General features: G+C 42.3%; 1 protein-coding gene across 3 annotated transcripts; it reads left to right on the top strand.

Annotated features, from left to right (window-relative positions):
• Window positions 1–56: 56 nt before the first annotated feature.
• Window positions 57–17,465, top strand: IQCB1 (IQ motif containing B1). Of its 3 annotated transcripts, none has more exons than XM_081875092.1 (14): window positions 57–287; window positions 3,562–3,675; window positions 5,069–5,231; window positions 5,379–5,508; window positions 6,455–6,548; window positions 6,723–6,822; window positions 8,182–8,354; window positions 10,138–10,247; window positions 12,083–12,192; window positions 12,948–13,090; window positions 13,861–14,009; window positions 14,817–14,945; window positions 16,333–16,489; window positions 17,086–17,465. In XM_081875092.1, exons 2-14 carry the CDS (start codon window positions 3,576–3,578, stop codon window positions 17,307–17,309), a joined length of 1,782 nt encoding a protein of 593 aa, XP_081731218.1. In that variant the 5' UTR covers window positions 57–287; window positions 3,562–3,575; the 3' UTR covers window positions 17,310–17,465. The 3 variants fall into 3 exon arrangements, with proteins under 3 accessions (XP_081731218.1, XP_081731217.1, XP_081731216.1); XM_081875091.1 differs by lacking the exon at window positions 57–287 and adding an exon at window positions 321–490; XM_081875090.1 differs by lacking the exon at window positions 57–287 and adding an exon at window positions 1,302–2,444.
• The last annotated feature ends 7,107 nt before the right edge of the window (window positions 17,466–24,572 follow it).

Raw genomic sequence — 24,572 nt, 5'->3', positions numbered from 1 at the left:
CGACGCGGAGGGAGCTTCAACGCCTCTCTATTGGCTGCAGCTTCGCACCTTAGTCACGCCCACCGTAAGCGTCCGTCACTAGTGACAGTGGGGTGAGGGGATGCTGCCCGCCTGTTGCCGAGCCTCCTGGAGTTCGAGCGAGGCGTTAGGGAGGGAACATATGCAAATAAGGGCGGAGGGACGGTTGGCGAAGCGCGTGCCGGCGGGACAGTCGCCGCTTCCTCGCGCCCTGGTTCGCGTTCCTATTGGGCAGGAGCCCTCGTGACCTCACCCGTGAAACTGGCCGTGTGAGTAAGAGAACCGCATTAGTCCTTCCGGTTGTGGAAGGAGGCGCTTGGATCAGGGGGCTGGTAATGGTCGGGGTGTCCGCGGGGGCGTGAGGTTTGAGGGTAATGGGCGGAGGGTGAGGCTGTTCATTGTGGTAAAGGGCGCAGTGTTTGAGAGGCCTTCTTAACAACCCGTGAAAGGTTTCTGGAGGATCAAACCTCAGGTTTGTGCTTGGGACTCGGGACGGTGCCCTGAACATGCACACTGACTTCTCTTCTGCCATGTGAATCATCCAGGGTGATGCATCTTCACAAGGCCGGTAGTTGAACTATGGCATCTACTACCGCGTCACATAGTGATAGTTGCCAACTCGGACAAGCTACAAAAGCGAATTAGACAAATGCATGGAGGATAAGGCGCTCCGTGGCTGCTGGTCATGACAGCTGTCCACTCTGAGGTGGTATGTCTCTGGATTATAGTTGCTGAGGAACATGGGTGTAGCCAGTATTTGGGGGGGGCAGGACTGATCTGATTGGTCAGTTAATTAAGTATTTCTATTGGTTTACTTGATCTGAGGGGGGCAGCTGCTCCCCCCCCCCCGCCCCTGCTTGGCTACACCCATGCTGGGGAACATGAACAGGAGTGTGTTCCTGACCTGCTTGGGCTTCTCAGAGGTAACCAACTTCAGGCGCAGAGGCCGGCAGTGGCAGAGGAGGCAGCAGTTGGACACCTTCGTCTTGCTTCAGCTGACAGTTCCCTCTCTCTGAAGCTGCCCACGGCTGTCTTCGAAGCTAAGACAAGGAGAAGCAGGATTCTCTCCATTGTGCTTAGATCAAGCTTCATGGCCTTGATTATTGCTTGCTGTAGTGCAGATATGAAGGGCTTTGGATAACAGAAAGTCAAAAGGGGTGGGCTGTTCAACATACAGAATCATTACATTCTTCAAACAAATTCTAGTGGACTGAGACATTGGGATATCCAAGGAGGCAGGTGGAACAAGGGTGAGCGAAGGTGTAAGGGCTGGGAACTACTTTGGTGAATAGGCACAGAGGTGGATTAGAAAAGGAAAGATCATTGGGGGCCTGACTTGGAAGCATTATGAGTGGATTGCTCTATGTCTTCCTGTGTTGCAAGGGGTTGGACTAGCTGACCCTTTGGTCCCTTCTAGCTCTACAATTCCGATTCTGTAGATCATTTGGAAGCATAATGTACCTACTATGCATATGAAATTATCCTTTGTAAGTCCCCTCAGAAGGATGCATTATTTATCTTAAATAAATAAATCCGGTTAGCCACTTTAGGAACAGATGGGCCATTGGTTTTATCCAGCAGCTTCTTCTTAAGTTGTATTTACATGCATAAATTTTCAGGTTCAATCCTGACTCATTTCAAAAAAACCAACAACCCTGAAGGGTTTTTGTCATCAATATACAATGCTGAGCTAAATGCAGTCTGATGCTGAGCTGAGGATCTGACTGCATAAAGCAGCTTCCTACATTTGCCCATTCTTCCCTTTTGGAAATGTGGGGCGGAGGCTGAGCTGAACTTTGTACTTGAAACAGCAGCAAGCTGTGAATGTGTGCATCAGTTTTCATTATGATCCATCAGTCTTTCTGTATCGCAGTGTTTTGTTTCCCTTGGCACTTGTGTCCTGTATGTGTGTTCATTCATGTGATTTATGGTCATGTGCAATGGGACTGTGCCTGCACCTGTTCTCACTCCACTGCTGCTCATGCATAGAAGGGAGAGTGCTCTATGTGTCAAATAAGTTCCCTTGTGATGTGGATTCCTCATTGCACAGAGTTCCATATCATAGGAGAAGCCTATGTGTACAGATCTTGCTCTTCTGTACAGCACTGTTCCCTAGCATGTGGGCTTGGGAACTATCACTATACTCTTGATCATTTGAGGAGGGAAATGCACAAATGTGGAGGGGGGTGACATCAAACTGGGGTTTGTAGTAAAACTAGACTAGAGCCAGTGTGGCATAATGGTTTGAGTGCTGGAGTATGACCTGGGAGACAAGGATTCAAATCCCCACTGAGAAATGAAGCCCAGTGGGTGAACTTGGGCCAGTCACTCCTCCTTAGCCTAACCTACCTCACAGGACTGTTGTAAAGATGAAATGGGGCGAAGGAGAACCATGTACAGCACCTTGAGCTCACTGGAAGAAAAAGGTGGTATATAAATGTAATAAATAAATAGATAGTTTAGTGTGTATTGAAAATGCATGCCAGTTGCCATTCCAGTGCCTCAGCACATTGTGTTGCATTTTTCATTTTCTTTTCCCTTTGAAACAGGTGTGGGAGTTAAGCTGGTACTGAAAGAAGAAACAGAGAGTTGTCCCCTGGGCAATGTATACTACGTTTCATTCTGATACTTTGGTGTTCAACAGTGTTACTTCACTGCAAACAAATTTTCAGAAAGAATACTCAACCAGCTAGTAGTTGTTAAATGAAAAGTCTCACTTCAGTCATCTATGGCCAGAGTAGCAGATATTTTTCAAGCGTCCTAGATATTTTCTCTGCTCACAAATATTTATCCCCAATTGTTTCCCAAGCTATGATTCTCCCCTCTACCAACTCTGGATAGCCATAAAATCATGAAGAGGCCTTTTTTTTTTTTTTTTTTTTTTTTTTTACTTTGTGGGCTTTTAGTTTGCTTTCTTCTGTTTAATAATTTCCAGCTATAGCCCATTAGGAATCAGTCAATGGGACCAACCAAGCTGGTATTTGTAAAGTGAGTAGTTTGCCACCTTCCAGTTTGTCCCAGTTTTGACAAGCACCTCAGTCACCTACTAATAACAGCTCCATATGATGGCTTAATAAAGGTATGAGGAACTGGTTCCTACAGTCAGACCAATGATCCATCTAGGCCAGGTCTGTTTACTGTTATTGGCAACAGCTCTGCAGGGTATCAGGCAAAAGTGTTTCACACAGATTTATTTGAAATCAACTAACTGGCAGTGCCAGGGAGTGGGCCTGGGGCTTTGGGCTAAGATGTCAATTATTAAACTATGTTTTCTAGCTTAGCTGTGGAAAAACACGTGATGTCGTTTAGAGTAGAAGAGGCATATTCTATGAATGTGCTATTAAAATTGGTTTGTCTTTGGAACACATCCTCCTATGGTTACCCAGTGTGGATTTTATCATACATCATCTTTATTAGATGCATCTGTTTTGTTGAACTGTTTTTTATTTATCTGTTCACTTCCTATAAAACATCAGTGCTCTCTTCCATAGCTGAAGTCAAATGTTTTGTCTCTTTTCTTCTTTCTTTCATTTTAAAATATAGTTGGCTTGGATAAAATGAAGCCATTATCAGTGGATTCCAGAATATTGTCCCTGGCTTCCCAGGCTACTGAAAGCCCTGATCAGGATGTCCCTGTGCTGCTGCTGAAGTTAAAAGGTAAATGGGTTGAGTTCTTTCAGACCTGTAATGAAATAGTTTCAAGTGTTGAGATTCTTATACTATAAATGAAATTGTTTTTCACTACTCGTTAAACTCTATCTGAACTATTGAGATTCACTATTCTACAAAGTCTATATATGCATATTTTATATTTTCTGCAAGTCTTTCCAAATATAATTATTGATTTGAGGCCAACAGAGGAAAAAGAACTCATCTATAGGAGATGGTTAGTTTCTTTTCTGTCCTTTTTCAATACGGCAGCTGTATAAATGATGATGCTGTTTGACAGGGGTCATGGACTTCCTCGAGATCTTGTTATAGGGTGATATAACAGAGTATATGTGTTTATAGAAACAATCTCCCTCTCTGTGAATATATAAACTTTTCTCTCCCCACCTTCCACTGACTGTCATTGGAAATGTGTGTACCCAGCGCATAAGAGACTATATGCAAACTAAGCCAATTTTAACGAGTATATCTAATTTGCATTATTTTTAACACTATGCAAAGAATAGAATGTTGAAAGGCAAAAGTAGGGAAATAGAACCAAAGAGGTGCTGTGCCACAAGAATGAGGATTAAGGATGAAGGGAAGAACTGGGAGCTGTATGTATGTTTGTTATGTTTGAGCTAGAATGGGACTTCTGTGCAGGCTTGTGTGGAGCTTGCCTGAGGCCCGGGGTGGGAGTCTTGTTAGAATAAAGGTTTTGGCATGACACTGTAAGTCCAGCAGGCCCCTAGCAGGGTCCCCTGACACCTTGGCCCTTTGAGGCCTGGGACAATTGTACCTGGTTACACCTCCCCCTGCATGGGCCTGTTTCTGTATTCTTAAAATCTCTATGGTAAAAGTTGCTCCTACTTATAAGCAAGTCTTACATACATTCTGGACAGAGACTGCTGATGAACTGCAGCAGCATTATAGCTAGAGGAACTGTCAGTTGCTAGAGGGCTACTTTCTAGTAAAGGAAGTCTTTGTGGCCAGAGTCTAGTAATTCTGCTGGTGCAAAACAAGGAAGTCTTCTATAAGCCACCTTATTTTTCATCATACTTGCATCTCCACCGTTTCTTAATTCTCCTTTGCACCATCCCACTGACTTATTTGCCCATCTTTTTCTATCCATCTATAATGTATTCTGTAAGCGTTCTACGCATGAATCGTCTGGTTTGTTCTATAGATTTCCTAGCTGGCAATTGCCTCTGTATCAGTGTTGCAGTAATGACAAGATGGTAGTTGGGGATCCACATTGTCTCATGCTCACTTAATCTTTCTTGATATTATACTCCCTTTCAGAGTAGAAGGGTACTTGAGTGTCACATGCTGTAATTGAGAAAGTATAATTTTGTCACCCAAGCTCCTGGTCCATCTGTTTAGGTTTATTTTTCTTCCCTAGATATTTTAAATAGTGCACCGCCTGGCAGCAAAGAATTAAAAAAAATTAAACAAGACTTGTACTACTACGATCTGGTTCAATACTGCACATTAGTCCTTAAGCAAGATTATACAAGAGTGTTTGGAGGCTGGACTACTGCTGCCCAAATAGCAGAGATACTAAGGTAAACTCATCCATGGTTACACAGCTTTTATTCCTGAATTGCCTCTAGCCCACCCTTCTTGAAATCATTGTGTGACTGTGTATTAGCCTGGGTGTATTACAGCATTACCTGCAAACTGCTAAAATGTATGTGTGTTTATTTTCTCAGCCAGTGTTGTGTGGGCCTTGAGGTAAAAGAAGAACCAGAGGAGTTTTACAATAAGCTACTTCCTTCTGTAGCAGACAATCTCCTCTTCTTGGGAAGGCGCCTGCAAGCACGATTCATCCAAGCGATCAAGGTATTCAGGCTGAAACGGCTTAAGGTTGTGTAGTGGAACTGTTTTGTAACTTCTTGACATGTTAACATGCTGAATAGTTGATTTATTCAGGCAGTCTTCCCTTGCCCTGCCCCCCAACTCCAGGCGCCTTGCATACCAAATACCAAGGGCCTATCTTCTGTGGAATCAGGACTCAGAACAACTATATTACAGCAGGAAGCTTTGGCCTATTATGATATTGTTTGATGCCATGGTTGACAGCAAGGGATACTGAAATTTTGGATCAGCTCCAGTAAAAGTTAAATCACTAATAATTTATTGAACATGGGGGAAAAAATGCAAGCAAAATTATGACATGCCTCCAGGACAAATATTGTGGTGTAGATGCTTTCTTCTTAAAGCAGCATTTCAACAAAAGTTGAACTAAATGTTGAAAGTTTTAATTCACAGTATTCCAAAAAGGTTGGTGGATTTGATGAATCAGATTATAGTAGTAGCATTACTGACCCATGGAACCAGCTGGTTTTCCAGTAGAAAAAGTGTTTTAAGTTTTTAAAAGATGCATCTGTCCACCAATGGTGATTGGCAAAGGAGTTCCCAGACCTCAGACTGATGAAGTTTGGATGGAGGGAGTTTCAGAATTAACTATCCTGCTCAGCCGTATTTTTTGCTCTATAAGACTCACTTTTCCCCTCCTAAAAAGTAAGGGGAAATGTGTGTGCGTATTATGGAGCGAATGCAGGCTGCGCAGCTATCCCAGAAGCCAGAACAGCAAGAGGGATCTTGCTGTTTTGGCTTCTGGGATTCAGAATATTTTTTTTCTTGTTTTCCTCCTCCAAAAACTAGGTGCGTCTTATGGTCTGGTGCATCTTATAGAGTGCAAAATATGGTATATAACTTCAGAATAAGTTGCTTTCAAAGTAATGTTTCAGGAATTATAATCTTAATTTCTTGCTTTTTTGTGAAGGATGAAGAGAGGAATGAATTTTTACACTGTTTCAGAACAGTCACTGATGCCATCTGCTGGCTGTGTGGCGGATTCATTCAGCTAACAGCAAATGGTAAGGGAAGAAAGATCTGAAAGATCATTACTATAGCTGCATAGCGGTTTCTGGTGAAATATTTCCCCCTTTTGTGATCTGCTTGTAGATAACTGTTGTGTTTTTCCTTGGTAAAACTACAAATTCATGGATATTGCTTCATGGCTTGAGTTTTCTTCCTGTTTTTCACCCTAGTGCTTCAGAATAGACACTTCCAGCAACTGCTGATGACGGACGATGTTGAAACTTCAACCATAATGATGTCTGTGTTGCAGAATATTTTAAGAGTCAATAGGTAACTGATATACCTTAATTTAAACATTTCCCTTAATATATCTTAAAGTTTATCATACAGTGCTAATCACTTCTCTGAATTTATTTACATGAGCAAGAGATACTTCCAGGAGGAGAGAGTTAAAGGCACAGTAAAAGCTCCAGAAGAATGACAGGTGGTTTCCTAGTGGCTGTTTTAGTTCAAGATAACTACATAAATATCATCCGTAGAACTTCATGATCGTTCATAGGTAGCATCCAAGATTCTGAAAGCAAAGGCCTTTTTGAGCAGTTTATTGTGCATTAATTACCCTTTGATGGTAGAGTGTTCTCACATCATCTTCAGGATTATGCTTTTATTATGGGAGTTTCCCATTTCTTTCCCATTCAAGGCAGTCAATCTATTATTCCCTCTAGCTAGCAGGTGACATTGCTGTGCTGAATGCAGGTGTGTGCCAAGGCCCCCTACTGGGTGTTTTTGTAATATGTTAGTGATAAGTGACAAACTCTTCCATTCCATTAACTGCTGCACATATTGCATGACCTCCTGCTATAACAGTATCGTTTTTTGACTTAAGTAGAGATACCATATAGATTCACACACCTTGAGTCCTTTCTGTCTGCACCAAATGGTTACGATTCCAAATTTAGAAGGAATGTTTTATAATGCATTACCTCAAGAGGCAGGCGACTTTTAATAATGTCTAACCAACAGCCATATCCTCTTCTCTCTAGAGGACCATCTATCAGTTCAGCTTGTATTTATTAATTTTATTGTGTGCATTTATTTATTAAATATTGTATCCTGCCTTTCTTGTATAGAGAACCTCTCAGAGTGGTCCACTCTGAGCAGTTTAGAACACTTGAATAAGCAGTGGTATCTTGGTTGTCAAACTTAATCCATTCCAGAAGTCCGTCTAACTCCTGAAACGTTTGAAAACCAAGGCGCGGCTTCTGATTGGCTGCAGGAGTTTCCTGCACTCAAGCGGAAGCCACGTCAGACGTTTGCCTTCCGAAAAAAAAAACGTTCAAAAACTGTAACACTTCAGGTTTTCAGCATTCAGGAGCTGATTTGTTCATCAACTAAGCCGTTCGAGAACCAAGGTTCCGCTGTAGTAGCTTATAATCTCAATATAATGAAAGCCAGTACAACCATAGTCAACCCAAACAAAACTTCTGTGTGATCCATTTTGATTACTTTTCAATACTATTAAGAGAAATCCCTTTTACAACCTTTAAGCAGCACTACAGTTGTATTTTAAAGTTCCTAAAGGGTTTGGTGCAATACTTGCTAGCTACTGTAATCTGCTTACCTTCCCCTCCCCTCTGGCACCATTGAATAGACTCCAGTATCATTCCATCTTTTCTCTTGTTATGTCAGTGCTGTGTTACTTCAAGTTGCTGAAAAGTCCCTGCACTGCATTTTAGATGAGCTTGTTTACAAGCTTTCGTCTTCCATCAATCCTGTCATAGGAAATGCAGCTATAAAGCTGTTACTCTTGATTGCACAGTCTGATGCCCAACTTGTGACAACATTTGCTACCCGCTACAAAGGTTTGTTACTCTGTTTCTCAGACTTGGGAAGAATTTTGTAGTAACGCTGGCACTGATTAGCCCTTCAGGGTCAAGGCCCACTATAATTCCAAAAGCAAAGGTATACTTTGTACAGCCTAGAACTTGTGAATCAATTCTAAAAGGTATTGAATGTGAAAACTTAAAGTTCCATACATGGATGTCAGTGGGACTTGCTCTCAGATTAGCATAAATCCTATTGATTGGATCCAGAATTGAATGGGACCTAGGTTCAAGTAACATAATGTGGATCCAACTCTATGCTTGGTACAAACCTTGGTACAAAATAACTGCATCTGATGTTCACTACTTTTACTGCACAGGAAAGGCAATAGCTACATTTGTCAGTAATGCTAAGTCATACATTGTATGATGTAACATTATAAGCATGAGCCTCCACAAGGCCGAGTAAAGGCTTGAGTTCAACTAGTCTCCCCCTCCCACCTTCTGTAAGGCTAGAAGAATAAAACAGAACTTGGTTTCACTTAATGGCTTGTCATTAACACAAAAACCAGGAGTCCAGGTTTAAAATAAACACTTAAGTTGTTAACAAGCCTGCTTTGTAACTCGTGGTTTTAAGTCGGCTTCTTTTACATTGACTAGAGTTTATTTAACACCAGGATTCCTGGTTTGCACATAAGGACAAGCCAGGAATTGGCTAAAGCGAAACTTAATCATCATTTATTCCTCCTCCCAGCCGTTTAGGGGGATGGTCTAGTGCTTGAGTCTAATGCTTCATGTGGACTCCTCTATGCTCAGATATATAATGCTAAACCAACAGTGGGGAAGCTGGAGTCTAACATCATCTGGATGGCCACAGTGCCCATCATTTTTGACCGTTGATCATGCTGGCTAAACGGGATGAGTGTTGGAACCAAACAATGTCTGGAGGGCCTCAGGCTCCCCATCCCTCTGCTAAACTGGGTTAATGTTACATGTAAACACTGTCAGTGTCTTCTATAAAGTTAAACCAACCTGAAATTGATTAGCCAAGCTAGCCCATGAAACTGACAAGCAACAAAATAAGTTTTTATTCTGCATTGCCATTCAGTTGAGCTGGTACCTGGGCTCCGTAAAATTACAGCATGTATAGATTAATTCCAGGTGCTTCTTGTGACATCTGAGAGCAACTACTTCTTGGTAAACATAGTGCACTCCCTCCAAATTTTCCAAAAGTGAATGCCAAAAGCTGCCATTCCACCACCGATTACCAATGCCAAGTTTGTTCAGTCAATACAATTGTCTTGGTAGGTTCTATATTAAACCAGGACAGCATACTTGAGCTGTCATTATATATGAAATTGGTCTTTTCCTGCATGGTACTAATTGCATTGAGTATTTTGCATGATTTTTCTTCAAACTATATGGCCTAGAAAGTTGTAGCACTATTGCAACCATTTCAATATTGCATTTTAGGGCATGTCTGTACATGTTTTATGTGTACATTTGAAAATACTCTATCCCATTGGGACAAATGCATTTGGCAGTGTGCATTATACTAGTTCATACACCAAAAGGCCCATGGTTAGCTTGTTTTCCAGCTGGAGGGAAATCTGGCTTTCCCCTCACTTTGCAGGTGTAAACACCTTTAGTTGTATCAATACTTTGTTCATTCTTTTCACCATTCATTTTTTTGTGAGAAAAATTCATGCTACTGTCTGCTTTGGCATGTACAGCTATAATTTTCCAGTGTCTGCAGGATAAGCAAACTAACTGTGCTTCTTATAAAGCAGCATATTTATCTTGATGTGTCTCACTGATTAAGGACTACAAAGCCTTCTAAGCAAGCAGTGGAGTGGCAAAGGATTTGACAGGAACCTCAATCAGCTTTTGGACTTGCTGCGCTCAGAAAATTACAAGGCTGTCAAAACACAGGTGTGGTGGAAATCTTACTGAGTTCTGTATGTGGTGGAAGTAGCTTGTATTTAAAGTTTCATCAGTATATTACTGTATATTTCAGTGCCTCCAACCAACATCTATTCACTAGATGTTATAGGTAAAGGTAAAGGTACCCCTGCCTGTACGGGCCAGTCGTGTCCGACTCTAGGGTTGTGCGCCCATCTCACTTAAGAGGCCGGGGGCCAGCGCTGTCCGGAGACACTTCCGGGTCACGTGGCCAGCGTGACGAAACTGCTCTGGCGAGCCAGCACCAGCGCAGCACACGGAAACGGCGTTTACCTTCCCGCTATAAAGCGGTACCTATTTATCTACTTGCACTTAGGGGTGCTTTCGAACTGCTAGGTGGGCAGGAGCTGGGACCAAAAGACAGGAGCTCACCCCGCCGCGGGGATTCGAACCACCGACCATACGATCGGCAAGTCCTAGGCACTGAGGTTTTACCCACAGCGCCACCCGCGTCCCAGATGTTATAGGTACAATAGATCAATTAACACAGAAACACCTCTAAGAGTTTATAAATCTCATACACACACACCCCTCTTTTATTGCAGCTTTCTAATACAAAAATACATTATCAATTAAATCATTAAAACAGTGCATGAAAGAGCATAAGCATTCACTTTAAAGACACATCACCATATAAGTAGGTAAGCACAGTGGAATAAGAGTCTTTGCTACCATTGTTAAACTTGGGAGAAAGGGAGCCAACAGCCATCTATCAGAAATGAGTCCAGGTGCCAGCACTGAGAAGGTCCACTCTGTCTTCCCCACCTCAGAAGCTGGTAATGCACTACTGAAGGTGGGAGAAGATGAAATAGGGCCTCACATGTTGAATACAGGTAACTTCATATGGGAGGAAGCATTACTCCAGATAATCTGGTCCTAAGCTGTTTAGCTCTTTAGAGGTAATAAGCAACATTTTGAATTGTGCTCTCAAATGAATTTGAAGCCAGTGCAAATGGACAAGAGCTGGTGTAATAAGTTCTGAAAAGCAAGCACTAGAAACCACTTGGGCTGCTGACTTTTGTTCCTGTCAGTGTCTAAACACTCTTCCCCACAACCTCTGCAGCAGTGCAGTCTCAATGTGAGCAGGGCATGAGTGACACTTGCCTGATCAGCATGGCCCAGGAAAAGGTGCAGCTGGCACACAAGCTAAAGCTAAGCAAATGGATCTTTCCCAATTCATCAGTGAATATTAAGGTGCTGGGGGATTTTCAGGTTGTCACTTGACAACTCTGAGAATGCGAAATGGACACTGGTGGTTGAGGAGGGGATCAAACTTGAACTGTGGTTTTTGTGGTTTTTAAAGCAGTTGTTAGCTGTTTAAATTGTATGTTGTCTTGAGATGATTGCGTGGATTGTTCCGTTGGGCAGGCTGATAATGCTTGCATATTCAGAACATTTCTAATGGTTGTTAAAAAATGAATTCTTGTTTTCATTTGGATCATGTAAAGTTGAGGTATTGTATTACCTGGAAAGAGGCAGATCAGTTTGAATTCACGCAGGAATTGTTCTGGCAAATAATAGTATGACATTGTCCACCTCACCACCGAGGAATAGTTTAAATTGACATGGGGCAAGGGGGAGATGCAAAGCATTAAAGTTGTATTAATATTGTCACTGTGCTTGATGGGGAAATGAGCATAATCCTCTGACCCAGTGCTTTTTTTCAGGGAGCACTCAAGGGTACGCAGTACCACCTTCTTTTTGTTGTTGTTAAAAAGTGTCGTACTTACTGTAACAACTCCAGGGTGAGTACCGGCACCTGTTTTTCTTAGGTAAAAAGCACTGCTCTGACTTGTTTATTTCAGAGACTACATCAAGCAACTTGCTTAATCCAAGCAGCATGGAGAGGATTTCAAACTCGAAAAAGATTAAAGCAGCTTCCAAAAGCAGTAACAATCTTGCAGAGAAATTTCAGGTAAAGCAAGACCTTTGGTTTATTACAAACCTGTGGATGCAAACAGATGGTTATGTGATGGAGCCCTTCTTCCTCCCACTCCCTTGTCCGTTCTCCCATTCCTTTCCCTTTTCTTCTTCCCTTATAGAAGAAAAAAGAAAGTAGTGGTGAGGTGATTGCAAAGGCAGATCATGGGGCAGCTTTCTCTTCGGGTCTCACCCAGCACCTGCATGTGGCCTCTACAGGACATTGTGACCCTCAGCCCTTAGTGCAGTTTCTCCAATAACATGCTTGCTGATCTGTGTAACTTCTCTACCTGTGCTAGAGATTAGGTTTTTGAAGTTCCCTAATACTTACATTCTTTCCCTCTCATAATATTGTGTTGGCCAGAAATGTTGCTGTGAGAATATATTAAGCAGCATGCAAATTTCTTGGTGCTACATTAGCTAATTGATTGCAGAGGTATAGAGGGGTTTGCTCGATAATAAAATGCATTTTAAAAAGGTATCTTAATGGGCACATGTTTGGAAAATCCAGTAGAGGGCAGACTTCGCATGTAATGGGTTTCCAGATTTTGGCACAATCTTTGGATCCAATCAGAATTTCAGGCTTCACTGCTAAGCATCCAGACCATGATTTAAAGTATGTTTGTGCACACCACTACATGTGCATCTTGAGACTATTGGGGTACATGTTCCCATCTGCATGATAAATGCAGACCTGTTTAAATGTAGAATACTCTGCCCCCTGTAATTTCTAAAACTTTGTTGTTGTAGAGCTAAAAGAAAACAGGAGTTGCAAGGTTTAAAAAAGCAGAAAGAAGAGGAGGAACTCCGCCAACAATTGCAGCTTCGGAGACAGAGAGCAATGAGGCTGTTCCATGAACGACAGCTTACGCTACTCGAAATAGTTCATCCAGGTATGGTTATTATAGTAGCATGAAGGGCGTTTTCCATGCAGAAACAAATTTCCCATATTCTTTCTTGTTAGTTGAAAACTTCTATTCATACTCTGTTTCCTAAGACTTAGTATTTGAGGCACAAGATGCCATTTCCTTAAATGGCCAGGTATTTTTTCAAGGGTATCAGCATCTTTCCCTTGGGCCCCTTTAGGACTTATAGGGAGATAGTGATAATGTATACTTAGAAAAAGTTGATGGGAGATATGAATGTAATTCGATGCTCATTCAGTAAATGTGTGAATCATTTCTTTGCCTTAGGTTTATGTGCTTTCTCCCCCACTCATTCTCTGTTTCCTTCATTTTGGAAGGTAACAACTGTACTGGAACATCCTTAATATCAAAGCCTGGGGCAGGATAGCTATCCACTTCGTTTCCCTGTGCAATTTCTTCTATCTATTTCTTTCAGTATTGACTATTGCGGCCCCTTGTCAGGAATGCAATTCTACGCTTGGATCTGAACTGCTCATTGAATGTGAATAGTTTAATTTCCCCAGAGGATCTCTATATGAATAATTTCCTCTTGGACTTTGGTACAGGGTCTCATCTGTGTAGCAGCTGAACCACAAATCTCCATCCTTACCAAAATGTCCTCAAACATATCTGGATGCTGGTTTAGAAAAAGGTCTGCTTCTGCTGTTTGAACTGAATTTTTTTGAAACCAGCTGGCTTGTCTTGAGTCTCCCATGAAACCCAAGCATATTCAGAAATTTGCCTCCTTTATCTCCTAGGTCAGGTAGATAAGCATATGCATGAAATGGAGGAGAAGTCAGCCATAACTATCCAAAGATACTGGAGAGCATTTAGGGAAAGGAGAAATTTTCATCATCAAAAGAAGTCTCTTAAGCAGTATAAAGCAGCTGTCCTCATTCAGAGAGCGGTGAGTATGCAACCAAGTGCTGCCATGACATAAAATTTACCCAAACAGTTAACATTCATATTTTAATTCAAAGCTTCCAGTATAGTCTACTTTAAGCAGCTGCTTTAAAAATTAAGCTGGAGCATTAGTCTTCAGAGTCTTCATAGCAAACATTTGCAAAAATCTGAACAATCCTTTTAAAAACCTGTTACAAGAAGCTGTCAAAGACTTGAGACCATAGTGCTGAATATTACCCTAGAAAACCATTTCTAGCTTCATCATCACCCCACCCCACCCCACCGCCCCCTGGCCAATCCTTCCTACCAATTTATAAAATTATTCTTTAATTTGATGACATTGTGGAGGCCAAGTTCTTATTTGAAGCTGCACTTGCAGAACCACATTCTCCAGCTAAATTGAGCCTTGCTGAGTTGTATCTGCCTGAAGAAAAAAAATCAAATGGAGAAACATGCATATTTCTCAGTGGTCTGGCTTTCATCGTAACTCAGCAGAAAGGAGGGTGCTGGACTAGATACTCAAGTAACAGATCTAAGCTTAAAGGTTTGTATTCATTTCCATGTTGACAGAGCACTGAATTGAGAGTCACTCTTGTTTTATTGTTTTTTTATTGTATAAAGCAAGAATACTATAATAATGTTTTAGTTTAAATGGAATACAAGATACTATTTGTTCATGAATTATCGTGTGTGTGTGTGTGTGTGTGTGTGTATACCCAAGCTAACCAGAAGGCCATCAAGAAACTATCCTGCTGTAAAAATTCTTCTGCATAAATACATTGTGTTACTTGAATACTTTTTTTTCCCACAGGTGCTTAAGTTCTTGGAAAAGCAAAGGAAAAGGAAAGCTTATTCTCTCTTGAAACAGTCCAAGCACCTCTCCGATGAACAGAGGCTATCATTGCAACAAAAAGTGAATGACTACATCAAACTGCACCCGGTACATCATCATTCCTCCTTTGGCTAGGGAACCTTTTCATATTCGTTTGTTGGCCAAGGAATGCTTACAGACATGCTGGGAAACCCTGCATGTTGCCGGGGAGTCTAGGCACACTTTCAGTTTACACATGGCATGGTCACACATGATATTAGTTTAGCCTTGACAATGTGCAAAGCTCTCATTGGAGCTGTGCATGACAGAAGAAGACAGGTAATGGTGAAGACAGGTAAAAGCTGCCTTTTAGGGAAGCATCAGTGCCACATCTCTGTCTCCTCACTGGACCCTGTAACTTCCAAGGAACCTGGGTAACCTAGGATCACAGTTTGAAAACCACATCCATAGAACAACAGGAATGTTTTGCCCCTAATCACTACTTTGACAGGAGCCACAATACAGCATTGGCAGTTAGATTAAGTCCAATAATTCAGTGGGGAGGGGGAAATCTGTTGCCTCCTATCCTAATTGCAACTGCTTTTTTAATTCCACACAAACTCATGAACTAGGGAGTCTGTTTCGTTTCCATAAATGACAGAACGTTGGTTGCATGGGTGCTCATACATATATGCACGCATCCTTTATGGTACTAATATTAAAGTGTTTAAGGAAAGCTTTTAAAAGTAGGTGTTCCTGATCAGAGAAATATTACCTTCATAGGAGAACCTTAATTGGGGGGCCCTGAGGAAGATAGTTGTCAACAGGAATGCAGTTGGGCTTTTTATTGTTTCACAAGGACTGCCAGTGTTTACAGATTTTTTTTTTTTTAGTATTTGGCTTCTATTGCTTTCATATGTTGCTGGTCAATGGTGCTGCTGCTGCTGCAAGCAACTGCAGCCAGGAGGTGCCTATGAGACCTGTGTGCATACCTGTTGCAGCAGTACCAGTTTTGCTATTAGCTTCCCCCCCAAAACCATTTTTTTAAAGTCTACGAAACTACTTTGACCCTGACTGTAGAGAGAGAAATTGATGGGTAGTAGAGGTAATGATGGCTCTACAGTATCACTTGCCAAATCTTGAAAAGTTAATATCAGTACACAGCCTTTACCTAGAGTTCCATGCTGTTTACCTAACGCAAACTCTGAATATATCAGAAATATACTGGTCCCTCTTTATTTGGTCTGTGAAACAAGGTATTGGGTGTTGCTTGGTGCTTTCCCCCCTCCCTTTCCCCCATTAATATAATAATAGGAATTTGCTTCTTCCTGAATCCTAATTAGGAAACTAAATTTATTCAGTGATAGATCGATGGCTTCAGGGAGGAAACACAGGAAGAAGCACGGTTATTAGATTTACAAGTACCCAAGAAATGCAAATGTTGTGCTGTAGACCATCCACAAAGGTTTGAAGCTGATAACCGCTAACAGTGACAGGCACTATCATTTTTCTCCAGGCTTCTGAAATGTCACAAGAAATGAGCAGGGAACTTCATCATCAAGCTCAGGAAAAGCTGGCCCAGTATTTGTTGAAAAGAAGCCAGGATCGCAAAGCAGAGCAGCATAGAGAGGCATTGCTAGCCCAAGTCCACACTGATGTGGACCAGCTAATGAGTATGTGTCTACCTCATCATCACCATTATTTTAGCCTGGCTCTGATTTTCTTCCCATATTGTGGTAAATGTTGGTGAAAGTGAGTGTAGGGACTGATTAATGCTAATAGTAGACACCACAGCACTCATCCAGAGATAATATTTGGTTGTGTGACTCATGAGCCATGTAGCCTGTTAATTCCATGGCAATTTTGGTCTTGTTCCCCATTAAGATGTTAATGCTGAGAGTATTTGTGTAAAGGTGTTTTGGGAAACTTTACAGAAATCTTCTGCTTGCTGTGTGGGCAGTAACCCTCTTACTGTATCAAAAAACAAAACAAAATGAAGTTCAGTATGCTGGGGTTCTTCTTTTATTTCCCTTTGCCATTGTGGCATGTACTTTCCCAGCATGTTTGAGATTTAGTTTTTAATTGTAGCGTCCAGAAGATTGATCCACTGAATTATAAATAGAAGAATCGGGTTACAAAAATGAAAGGGATAAACCCACTGGATCTGACCCATGAAAGGACTCAAAATAATGGAAAATGGAAGAAATATGATCAACCTTGTATTTTAAGAAAAAAAGTAATTGTGATTCTTTTGCTCCTTTTGTCACAGGTGCTCCAAGTCTAACAGAATCCACTACGAAAGATCTGAATATCTTTATGAGTAGATCAGTTCCTGTGGTAGCCAAAGCCAAACAATCCCACAGCACCATGTTGAAATATACACGGTGGCCATGGTGGAAGAAGCTGGAAGAAGACTTCTTAGAGGAAGAGGCTGTCTCAGAAGATCTGAGTGCTGAAGTGGGAACTTTGTTCATTGGTGGTAGCAAAACATAATCTGGAATGAACAAGGTTATAGTCTGGACTATGTCTTCTGTGAAAAAAGAAAGTATTCCAAGATGGTCTGGCAAGCAGTCCATCCAATGCTGTCCAAATGATTTGATTTTTTCAAAATATTTAGTTAATAAAATGAGTTTGTATTTATGCAATATATATATATATATAGCTGTTATCAAGTTCCTGTTTTACAGATTTTGACCTCTAACCAGAATATCTACATTTTACCATTCAGATGACTTGGAAATCATTACAATTCACATTTTAAATACCGTATTTTTCGCTCTATTGTACGCAGTTTTTCCCCTCCAAAAATTGAGGGGAAATGTGTGTGCGTCCTATGGAGCGAATGCAGGCTTCTGCCATAGCCGCGCGCAACCCCTCCGGCAGGGAGAAGCTGCACGGGGCTATGGCTTCTTTAGCCCTGCGCAGCGTCTCCCGGCAAGGAGAGGCTGCAGGGGGCTAAAGGGGAAGGCAAAGCAGCGAGCAGGATCCATCACGCTCGCTGCCTCGCCTTCTTCCATAGCTGCGCGCAACCTCTCCGGCAAGGAGAGGCTGCACGGGGCTATGGATTCTTTAGCCCCACGCAGCCTCTCCCGGGAGGGAGAGGCTGCAGGGGGCTAAAGGGGAAGGCAAAGCAGCGAGCAGGATGGGGAGAGGTTGTGTGCAGCCTGTACGCTGCTCTTTGGGGCTGGGGGGGGGAAATATTATTTTCCTTGATTTCCCCCCCTAAAAACTGGGTGCGCCCTATGGTCCGGTGCACCCTATGGTGCGAAAAATACGGTATTTGTGAAATTCAGTTGGATTATTAAAAAAAAAAGTGGGATTTTTCATTTAATTTTGTGGGGAGTTAGCTGTGTGTATGTATAGGCTAGGACAGGGGTCTGCAACCCGCGGCTCTTTTACACCTTTGCCGTGGTGTTTTTACACCTTTTACACCTTTGCCGGATACTAGCGAGGGGAGGAGGCTCATTGTGCGCCCCGACACTCCCCACTGTGGCGGGCGCTGTACTGGCTGTGATGTCGCATGGGGGCGGTGCGTGCGTTAGTCACGCACCGTCCCAACGTCACCTTCCCGCCTGCCGGCTACATTGTAAGGGGCATGTACGCTGGTCACTGCATTGAAAGGGGGCATGTACGCTGGTCACTGTTTTGAAGGGGAGTGAAGAACACACACACACACAAAAAGGTAACTTGTTAATTTAATGTTTATTTCTATGAGGAGGAGTAATTCTGAGGGGTCAAAGAAAGAAATAATAAAGTGAGAAAAAAGTTATTTTTATAATGACGAGTTTTGCGGCTCCCAGTTTTTTTTTCTTCAGAAACGGGTCCAAGTGGCTGTTTTTGTCTTAAAGGTTGCAGACCCCTGGGCTAGGAAATAGAACCTCGGAGCTCTGGGAGGAAGCAAGGGTCAACAGAGAGAATCTTCAGTCCCCTTATGACTTAGAGCATTTTTTTCAGCTTGAGGTCCATATTCCTTTTCTAGGTAACCTTCCAAGGGTCAAATGCCAATGGTGTGTGGAACCAGATGCAAAAGTGTGTGAGGCGACCAATGCCAGCTTTAGCACTGCACAGTAAGCTAGCTTTTGCACACATTCAAGCACCCATCTCTATCTTGCATCTAGACAAGCAAAAGCAATCATCAGAGTTCAAGAGGTCATTCCAGCCAGGCAAAAGCATTCAGGTGCAAAGCAGGGCCAGTGTGGGGGGTGTGGCCTGCAGAGAAGGGGGTGTAGCCTAGGGAGAGTGCAAAGAGCCCAATAGAGGGCTGCATTTGGCTTGCCCCCTGGCTGAGGTTCCCCACGCTTGACTTACAATATCATCCCAAACCCATTCTGCTTTGAGTCTTCTGATTAACCAATTTGTACATGTTTTATCTTCTTTAGATGTGCTGTGAAATTTACTTTTCTGTTTTAATGAATTAGCATTATTATTAGGTTAATTTGTCTGAGAGAAGCGGTATTAAATAGTTTGAGAAACTAATGGAGGAAGCCTTATGAGATCCTGCCTCTGACTACATTTTAAATTATAGGCCTAGACTCTCATGACCAGAAGCATTTCTCAAGCATTACAAAAATGGCCAGACTTTCAACTACCAGGCATTTTGCATGGCATAAGCTATATTCTCTTCCCTCATTTAGAACTTTTCTAGGGCTAGCCGATCTACTGAATCTTATTGATGGGTTCCATGTGCTGTTGCTTTATGCAGTGCTCAACATGCTCAGAGTAGACCCACTACTTACTTGAGTAAATGTAGTCTATTGATTTTAGGAGGTCTGTTCTCTGTATTGTATAGTTGGGTAGCTACCCCTGTTAACCTACAGTCTCTCTGGTGCCACTGTAGAATCTTTAAGGAATTTACAGAATAAGCTCATGGAGACAAATTGGATTCTAAACATGATTTCTCACCTCTAACATAGAGTGGCTGAGAAATACACCTCTCTTCCATCAATGTTCTTTTCTTTGTATTATTAAAGGATAGTAAATTGTTACAAATAAGTCCCTTTTTAACAGACTAAGACAAGACCACGGACTCAGCTATACAGCCACAAATAAAAGGTTTTAAGTGCAATGGATACAAACAGGATCCGTTCCGGAGCCCTTTTCGCATCCTGAAGTAAACGTAAGACGTGACTGCGTGTATGCGCAGGTCGCGTTTCGCCGCTTCCGCGCATGCACGTGACGTCATTTTCAGCATCTGCGCATGCGCGAGCAGCGAAACCCAGAAATAATGCACTCCGTTACTTCCAGGTCACCGTGGTGCACAACTCAAACATATTCATCCCAAAGCTACTTCAACCCGAGGTATGACTGTATACAATGTGACAATAGATGGTGAGCCTCATGGAAAATTCAATGTATTTTGAAAATGCTTTTTAAAAAAGCATTTTCAGAACATCTTTTATATGTGTGTAGATTCCACCCAAGTTTAAGATTTGATGCATAACGTTTGTTACTACATTGGGACATCACCGCAGCTAATGTCATGAAACACAGAGGTGTGGCAGTGATATGATGACACTGGCAGTGCAGGGCTAATACATCAGTACAATGAAATATTTCTTTCTAAATTGTATACCTATTGAGAGAGGGTAGCTTTTTATCTCCAGCAAATCCGTAGCTTAGTGGAACTGTGTCAAACTTCGGGCTTTCTCCTATATAATGGACTTATTCCCCACCACTTCATATTCTAGGCACAGAGTGAATCAGCAATGCTCATTAAAAACAGTGCAGCAATGTGTTCCAAGAGCAGCTTGGAAACAGCTTTGAAGAGCCTAGAGTTTTCCTGCTTCTAGCACATGTGAAAACATTTCAGGAGCTGCTCCTGACTTTGCCCTCTAGGCTCTCTCTGTCTCCATACTGTGTGCCATACCTTTTGCACTGGACTTCCTTGCTTTATGAATTTTTACTGCAGTGCAGTGCTCTATACCCACCTCTTCATAATTATCTTCATTATAGCATCTTTTTATCACAGGGAGATGTTCACAAAGGTGTCCTGCATAATGCATTTCCTCTAAAGAAATGAACCCCCTGGCCTGTGTTAAATAGCTGGTGAATTATAGAGCTGTCTCACCAAAAGTCCATTCATTGTCATGCTAATGGCCTCTGCCACTTACCACCATTGAACTAGATTATGAACTCCCCCTTTGTAATATGCAGTTTGCTAGATAATAGGATTTCCATTTTTAACCCCCCTTTTCAATGGCTGATTAAAAATACCTAAGTGTCAGTGGAGTTCACCATACAAGACTATTTATCATCAGCATAAACATGGTTCTACTTCTCTCCAGGGCTGTGTGGTCTCTACTACCATTTTATCTTGGGATTCTGCTCCTGTAAGATACGTACCTCTTTTAATGGCTGAAAACAGCTTTCTGCTACAAGCCAGAGGGCTGGGTCAGGGTTGGTTTACTTACGTTTAAGTACAAACACATTGGCTTTTGAGCTCTACAAACCTCCCAGTACAAAATTCCAACCATATTTCCATCGTTCAATGTATGTATTTTGGGGCTCTATTCATGCACACCATTTAAATATTGAAATTTTTTATAGATTTGAGTGGGATTCTAAATTTAATCTTGAGTGGTCCCCTGTGAGAGAATAAATATCATTGTAAACAATCTATGTACATATCTCTGTCCAAGCAATGTTTCATCTGTTATTTGTTTGCAAGAAAACCACTATTGAGGTTCCATCATATCACAAAACAATTTAGAAGTCACCTCATTTTTCCATTAAATACTGTTTGCTGCTTTAGAAAGACTACTATCTTTTGAGAAAGCCGTATTTAGGCCAGAGACCTATTATTAACATGCAGTTTGTAATACGCAGTTTTTACTATATTGTCAAAGTTACTTTCTTGGTCCTTGCCTTAAAGAAGCAGTGAGGAACCTATGACCCATGGACCAGATTTGGTCTGTAACTTATTTAATCAGATCTGCAGCAATATGCATTTTTTGGGCTGCTTAGTCACCCAGTTTTTGGTTGTATGCTACAGTTGCCTAGCCTTATATGATAGGATGCATTGATGTCATTTTAGTGTATTGATGTTATTTTAGTGACATTATAATGTGACTACTGAAAGTAAGCCTTTTTCTAGCAGGAACTGTGAGAAAGCCACCCAAGTCCAGAAAGAGTGAGGCTATCCAAAGAAGAGTGGAATATAGATGAAAAGAGAAATGAGATTGTGCCCTGTTCTCACTCTGCATTAACTCGAAGTAATAGTTTATCACTTTCCTAGTTCTGAAGTCACAAATCATCAATGTGAATTAAGAATCGTAGATTTGCCTGTAATCTAGTATGAATCATGGAGGGCAGATTTCCTGTTTGGGTTTGGAGTAAAAATAATGCAAGAACGAGTAATTGGCAAATATTACATGATCTGGAGAAGGCCCTGGACCAGTGTCTGGGTGTTGGTTGGCTAGATGAGGTGTAATAAACCATGTTTGCATCCTGGCAAGATGGAGGCTCTGTGAGTGAGAGGTTCCCAGGTCCAATAAATCAGTACAGTGGTACCTCAGGTTACATACGCTTCAGGTTACAGACTCTGCTAACCCAGAAATAGTGCTTCAAGTTAAGAACTTTCCTTCAGGATGAGAACAGAAATTGTTATCTGGCGGCACAGCGGCAGCAGGAGGCCCCATTAGCTAAAGTGGTGCTTCAGGTTAAGAACAGTTTCAGGTTAAGAACGGACCTCCGGAACGAATTAAGTACTTAACCCAAGGTACCACTGTAACTTGTCTGTCCTTTATGGAGTTCCACTCCCTGAAAGATCAGGTACATTGTTTGGAGTTGGTCCTACATCCAGCTTTGCCACTGAACGTACAGATGTCCTTAGTGGCTAGGAGTGCCTTTTATGGTTGCTCCTGGACTGGGATAGCTTCACTACAGCTGCCCATGCAACTGTTGCATTACTGTACAGTAATGTGTTTTATGTGGGGCTACCCTTGAGGTTGGTTCAGAGGCTGCAGCTAATGCAGAAGGTGGTGGCCCCACTGCCTGTGGGGGCAAACTACCACCAGCATATATCACCTTGTTTGCAGGATTTGCATGGGCTGTCAATCAGCTACCAGGCCAAGGGTTCTGGTACTGACATCTAAGGCCTTAAACAGCTCAGGCCCAGACTGCTAGAGAGACCACCTTATCCTTTATACACCCAGTCTTTGGGAGAAAAGGCCTCTGCCATTCATGTTGACTTTGTATTTTGTGTTCAATTATTTTTGTTCTGTTTTCAAAAACCATTTTTAGCTTTTTGTGATGTTTGTAAATAAACTTGGTGCACACGTTAAAAGTTATTCATAAATTATCAACAATAAAAGCAACAATAATAAGGATTTATTTGAGGGTCCTCGTGCAGAGGTCACCCAAGGAGCCCATCAGAGGCCAAGAAAGTTCAGAGCAGAGGCTCTGTCATCTCCGATGCATTCACCTCAGAGTAGCACACATTCTGTGAGGGAAGGGAATAAGCCTGCTGTCCAAACTGGCCCATGAGGCCATTTTAGATTTATTGTACAATTCTGGAGTTTTGATGAATTGAAACAATTTGTTGAATCCATCCCATCCCATCCCACCCTACCTCCCACCTTAAGATAATACTGCTTGGCTGGGGCAATGTTGTTACAGTCGAAGGATACAAATTAGAGAAATAACAAATAACAGCCATTCATCTGCACACAGTGCCTCAAGCGACAAAACGGCCACAGAACACATTTGGAAAATTCATCTCGATAAGTGGGGGAAGCAAAAGAGTCCTATATGTCACAGGTTCCTACAGTGGAGAACCATCACTTTAAACAAACAGGCAGATTATTGTCCCTGAACAAGCAGAATCCTGACATCATCTAGTCATTTGCTCCTGGTACTTCCTTCCTAATAAACCCTGCTTCCCACCTTAATTCAGATCTCCAGTAACTAGAGATCTGTGGTCATAGGCGCCGACTCCATGGGGCCTGAGGGGGCCCGAGCCCCCTCAAAAATTCGTTTGGGGGGGCTCAGCCCCCCCAATAATTTAAAAAAATTATTACCTTAAATTTCGCTCTATAACACGCAGATTTTTTCTCCTAAAAAGTAAGGGGAAATGTCTGTGCGTGTTATTGAGCGAATGTGTGGTCCCTGGAGCTGACTCCGGAGCGCAGGGGCAAAAATAGGCAAAAATCAGGCAAAAATAAGATCGGGCAGTCGGGCGGAGGGAAGGCGGAAGCTGCTGCTTTCCTGCATTCTGCCTCAGGGTCTTACTGCCCACCCGCTTCTGTTGCTGCGTTTGCTCAAACTCAACAAAGAGCAGGGAATCCCCTGCCCTCCTGGCAAGCAGAGGGTTAAGGAAAGGATCGAGTCCTTCCTTCTAATTCTTTCCTAGTCACACTGCGTGCAGACTCCAGCCCACCACCTCCTCCTCTCCGTGCTCTAGGGACTCGCAGGTGGGAGAGAGAGAGAGAGGGCTGGCTTGGGGGGACCGGGACTTTTGCCTTCCTTTCCTCCCCCCCACCCCGTTAAACTCCTTCCCTGCATTCTTAGCCAGCTGCTTCTCCGCACACCCCTCTTGTGCTTCTTGTCCCTTCTGTGTTTTTCCTTCCCTCCCCATTTAAAACGTGGTGACAAAGCACGGATCCACATGGATCCTCAGGATTTTTGCACTGGGTCACCCCAAATTCACCATCAGATCACATTACATGTCCATGGCTACAGTCTGTACCAAAAAAATCACGCACCCACTGTTGCCTGGAGCTGCAATGGTGCAAAAACGTGGTTACAAAGCATGGATCC

Source organism: Podarcis erhardii (assembly GCF_964252035.2).
Source record: "Podarcis erhardii genome assembly, chromosome: 1".
NCBI lineage: Eukaryota > Metazoa > Chordata > Lepidosauria > Squamata > Lacertidae > Podarcis > Podarcis erhardii.
This window is presented reverse-complemented; position numbering and strand designations above follow the sequence as displayed.

Bases quoted from the DNA above. Each gene is read 5' to 3' on its own strand.
- IQCB1 (XM_081875090.1), top strand. From the start codon at position 2,393: ATGGGGCGAAGGAGAACCATGTACAGCACCTTGAGCTCACTGGAAGAA. The intron at 12,193-12,947 runs GTAAAGCAAGAC...TTGTTGTTGTAG, and splicing joins ATCTTGCAGAGAAATTTCAG to AGCTAAAAGAAAACAGGAGT. The intron at 16,490-17,085 runs GTATGTGTCTAC...CTTTTGTCACAG, and splicing joins TGATGTGGACCAGCTAATGA to GTGCTCCAAGTCTAACAGAA.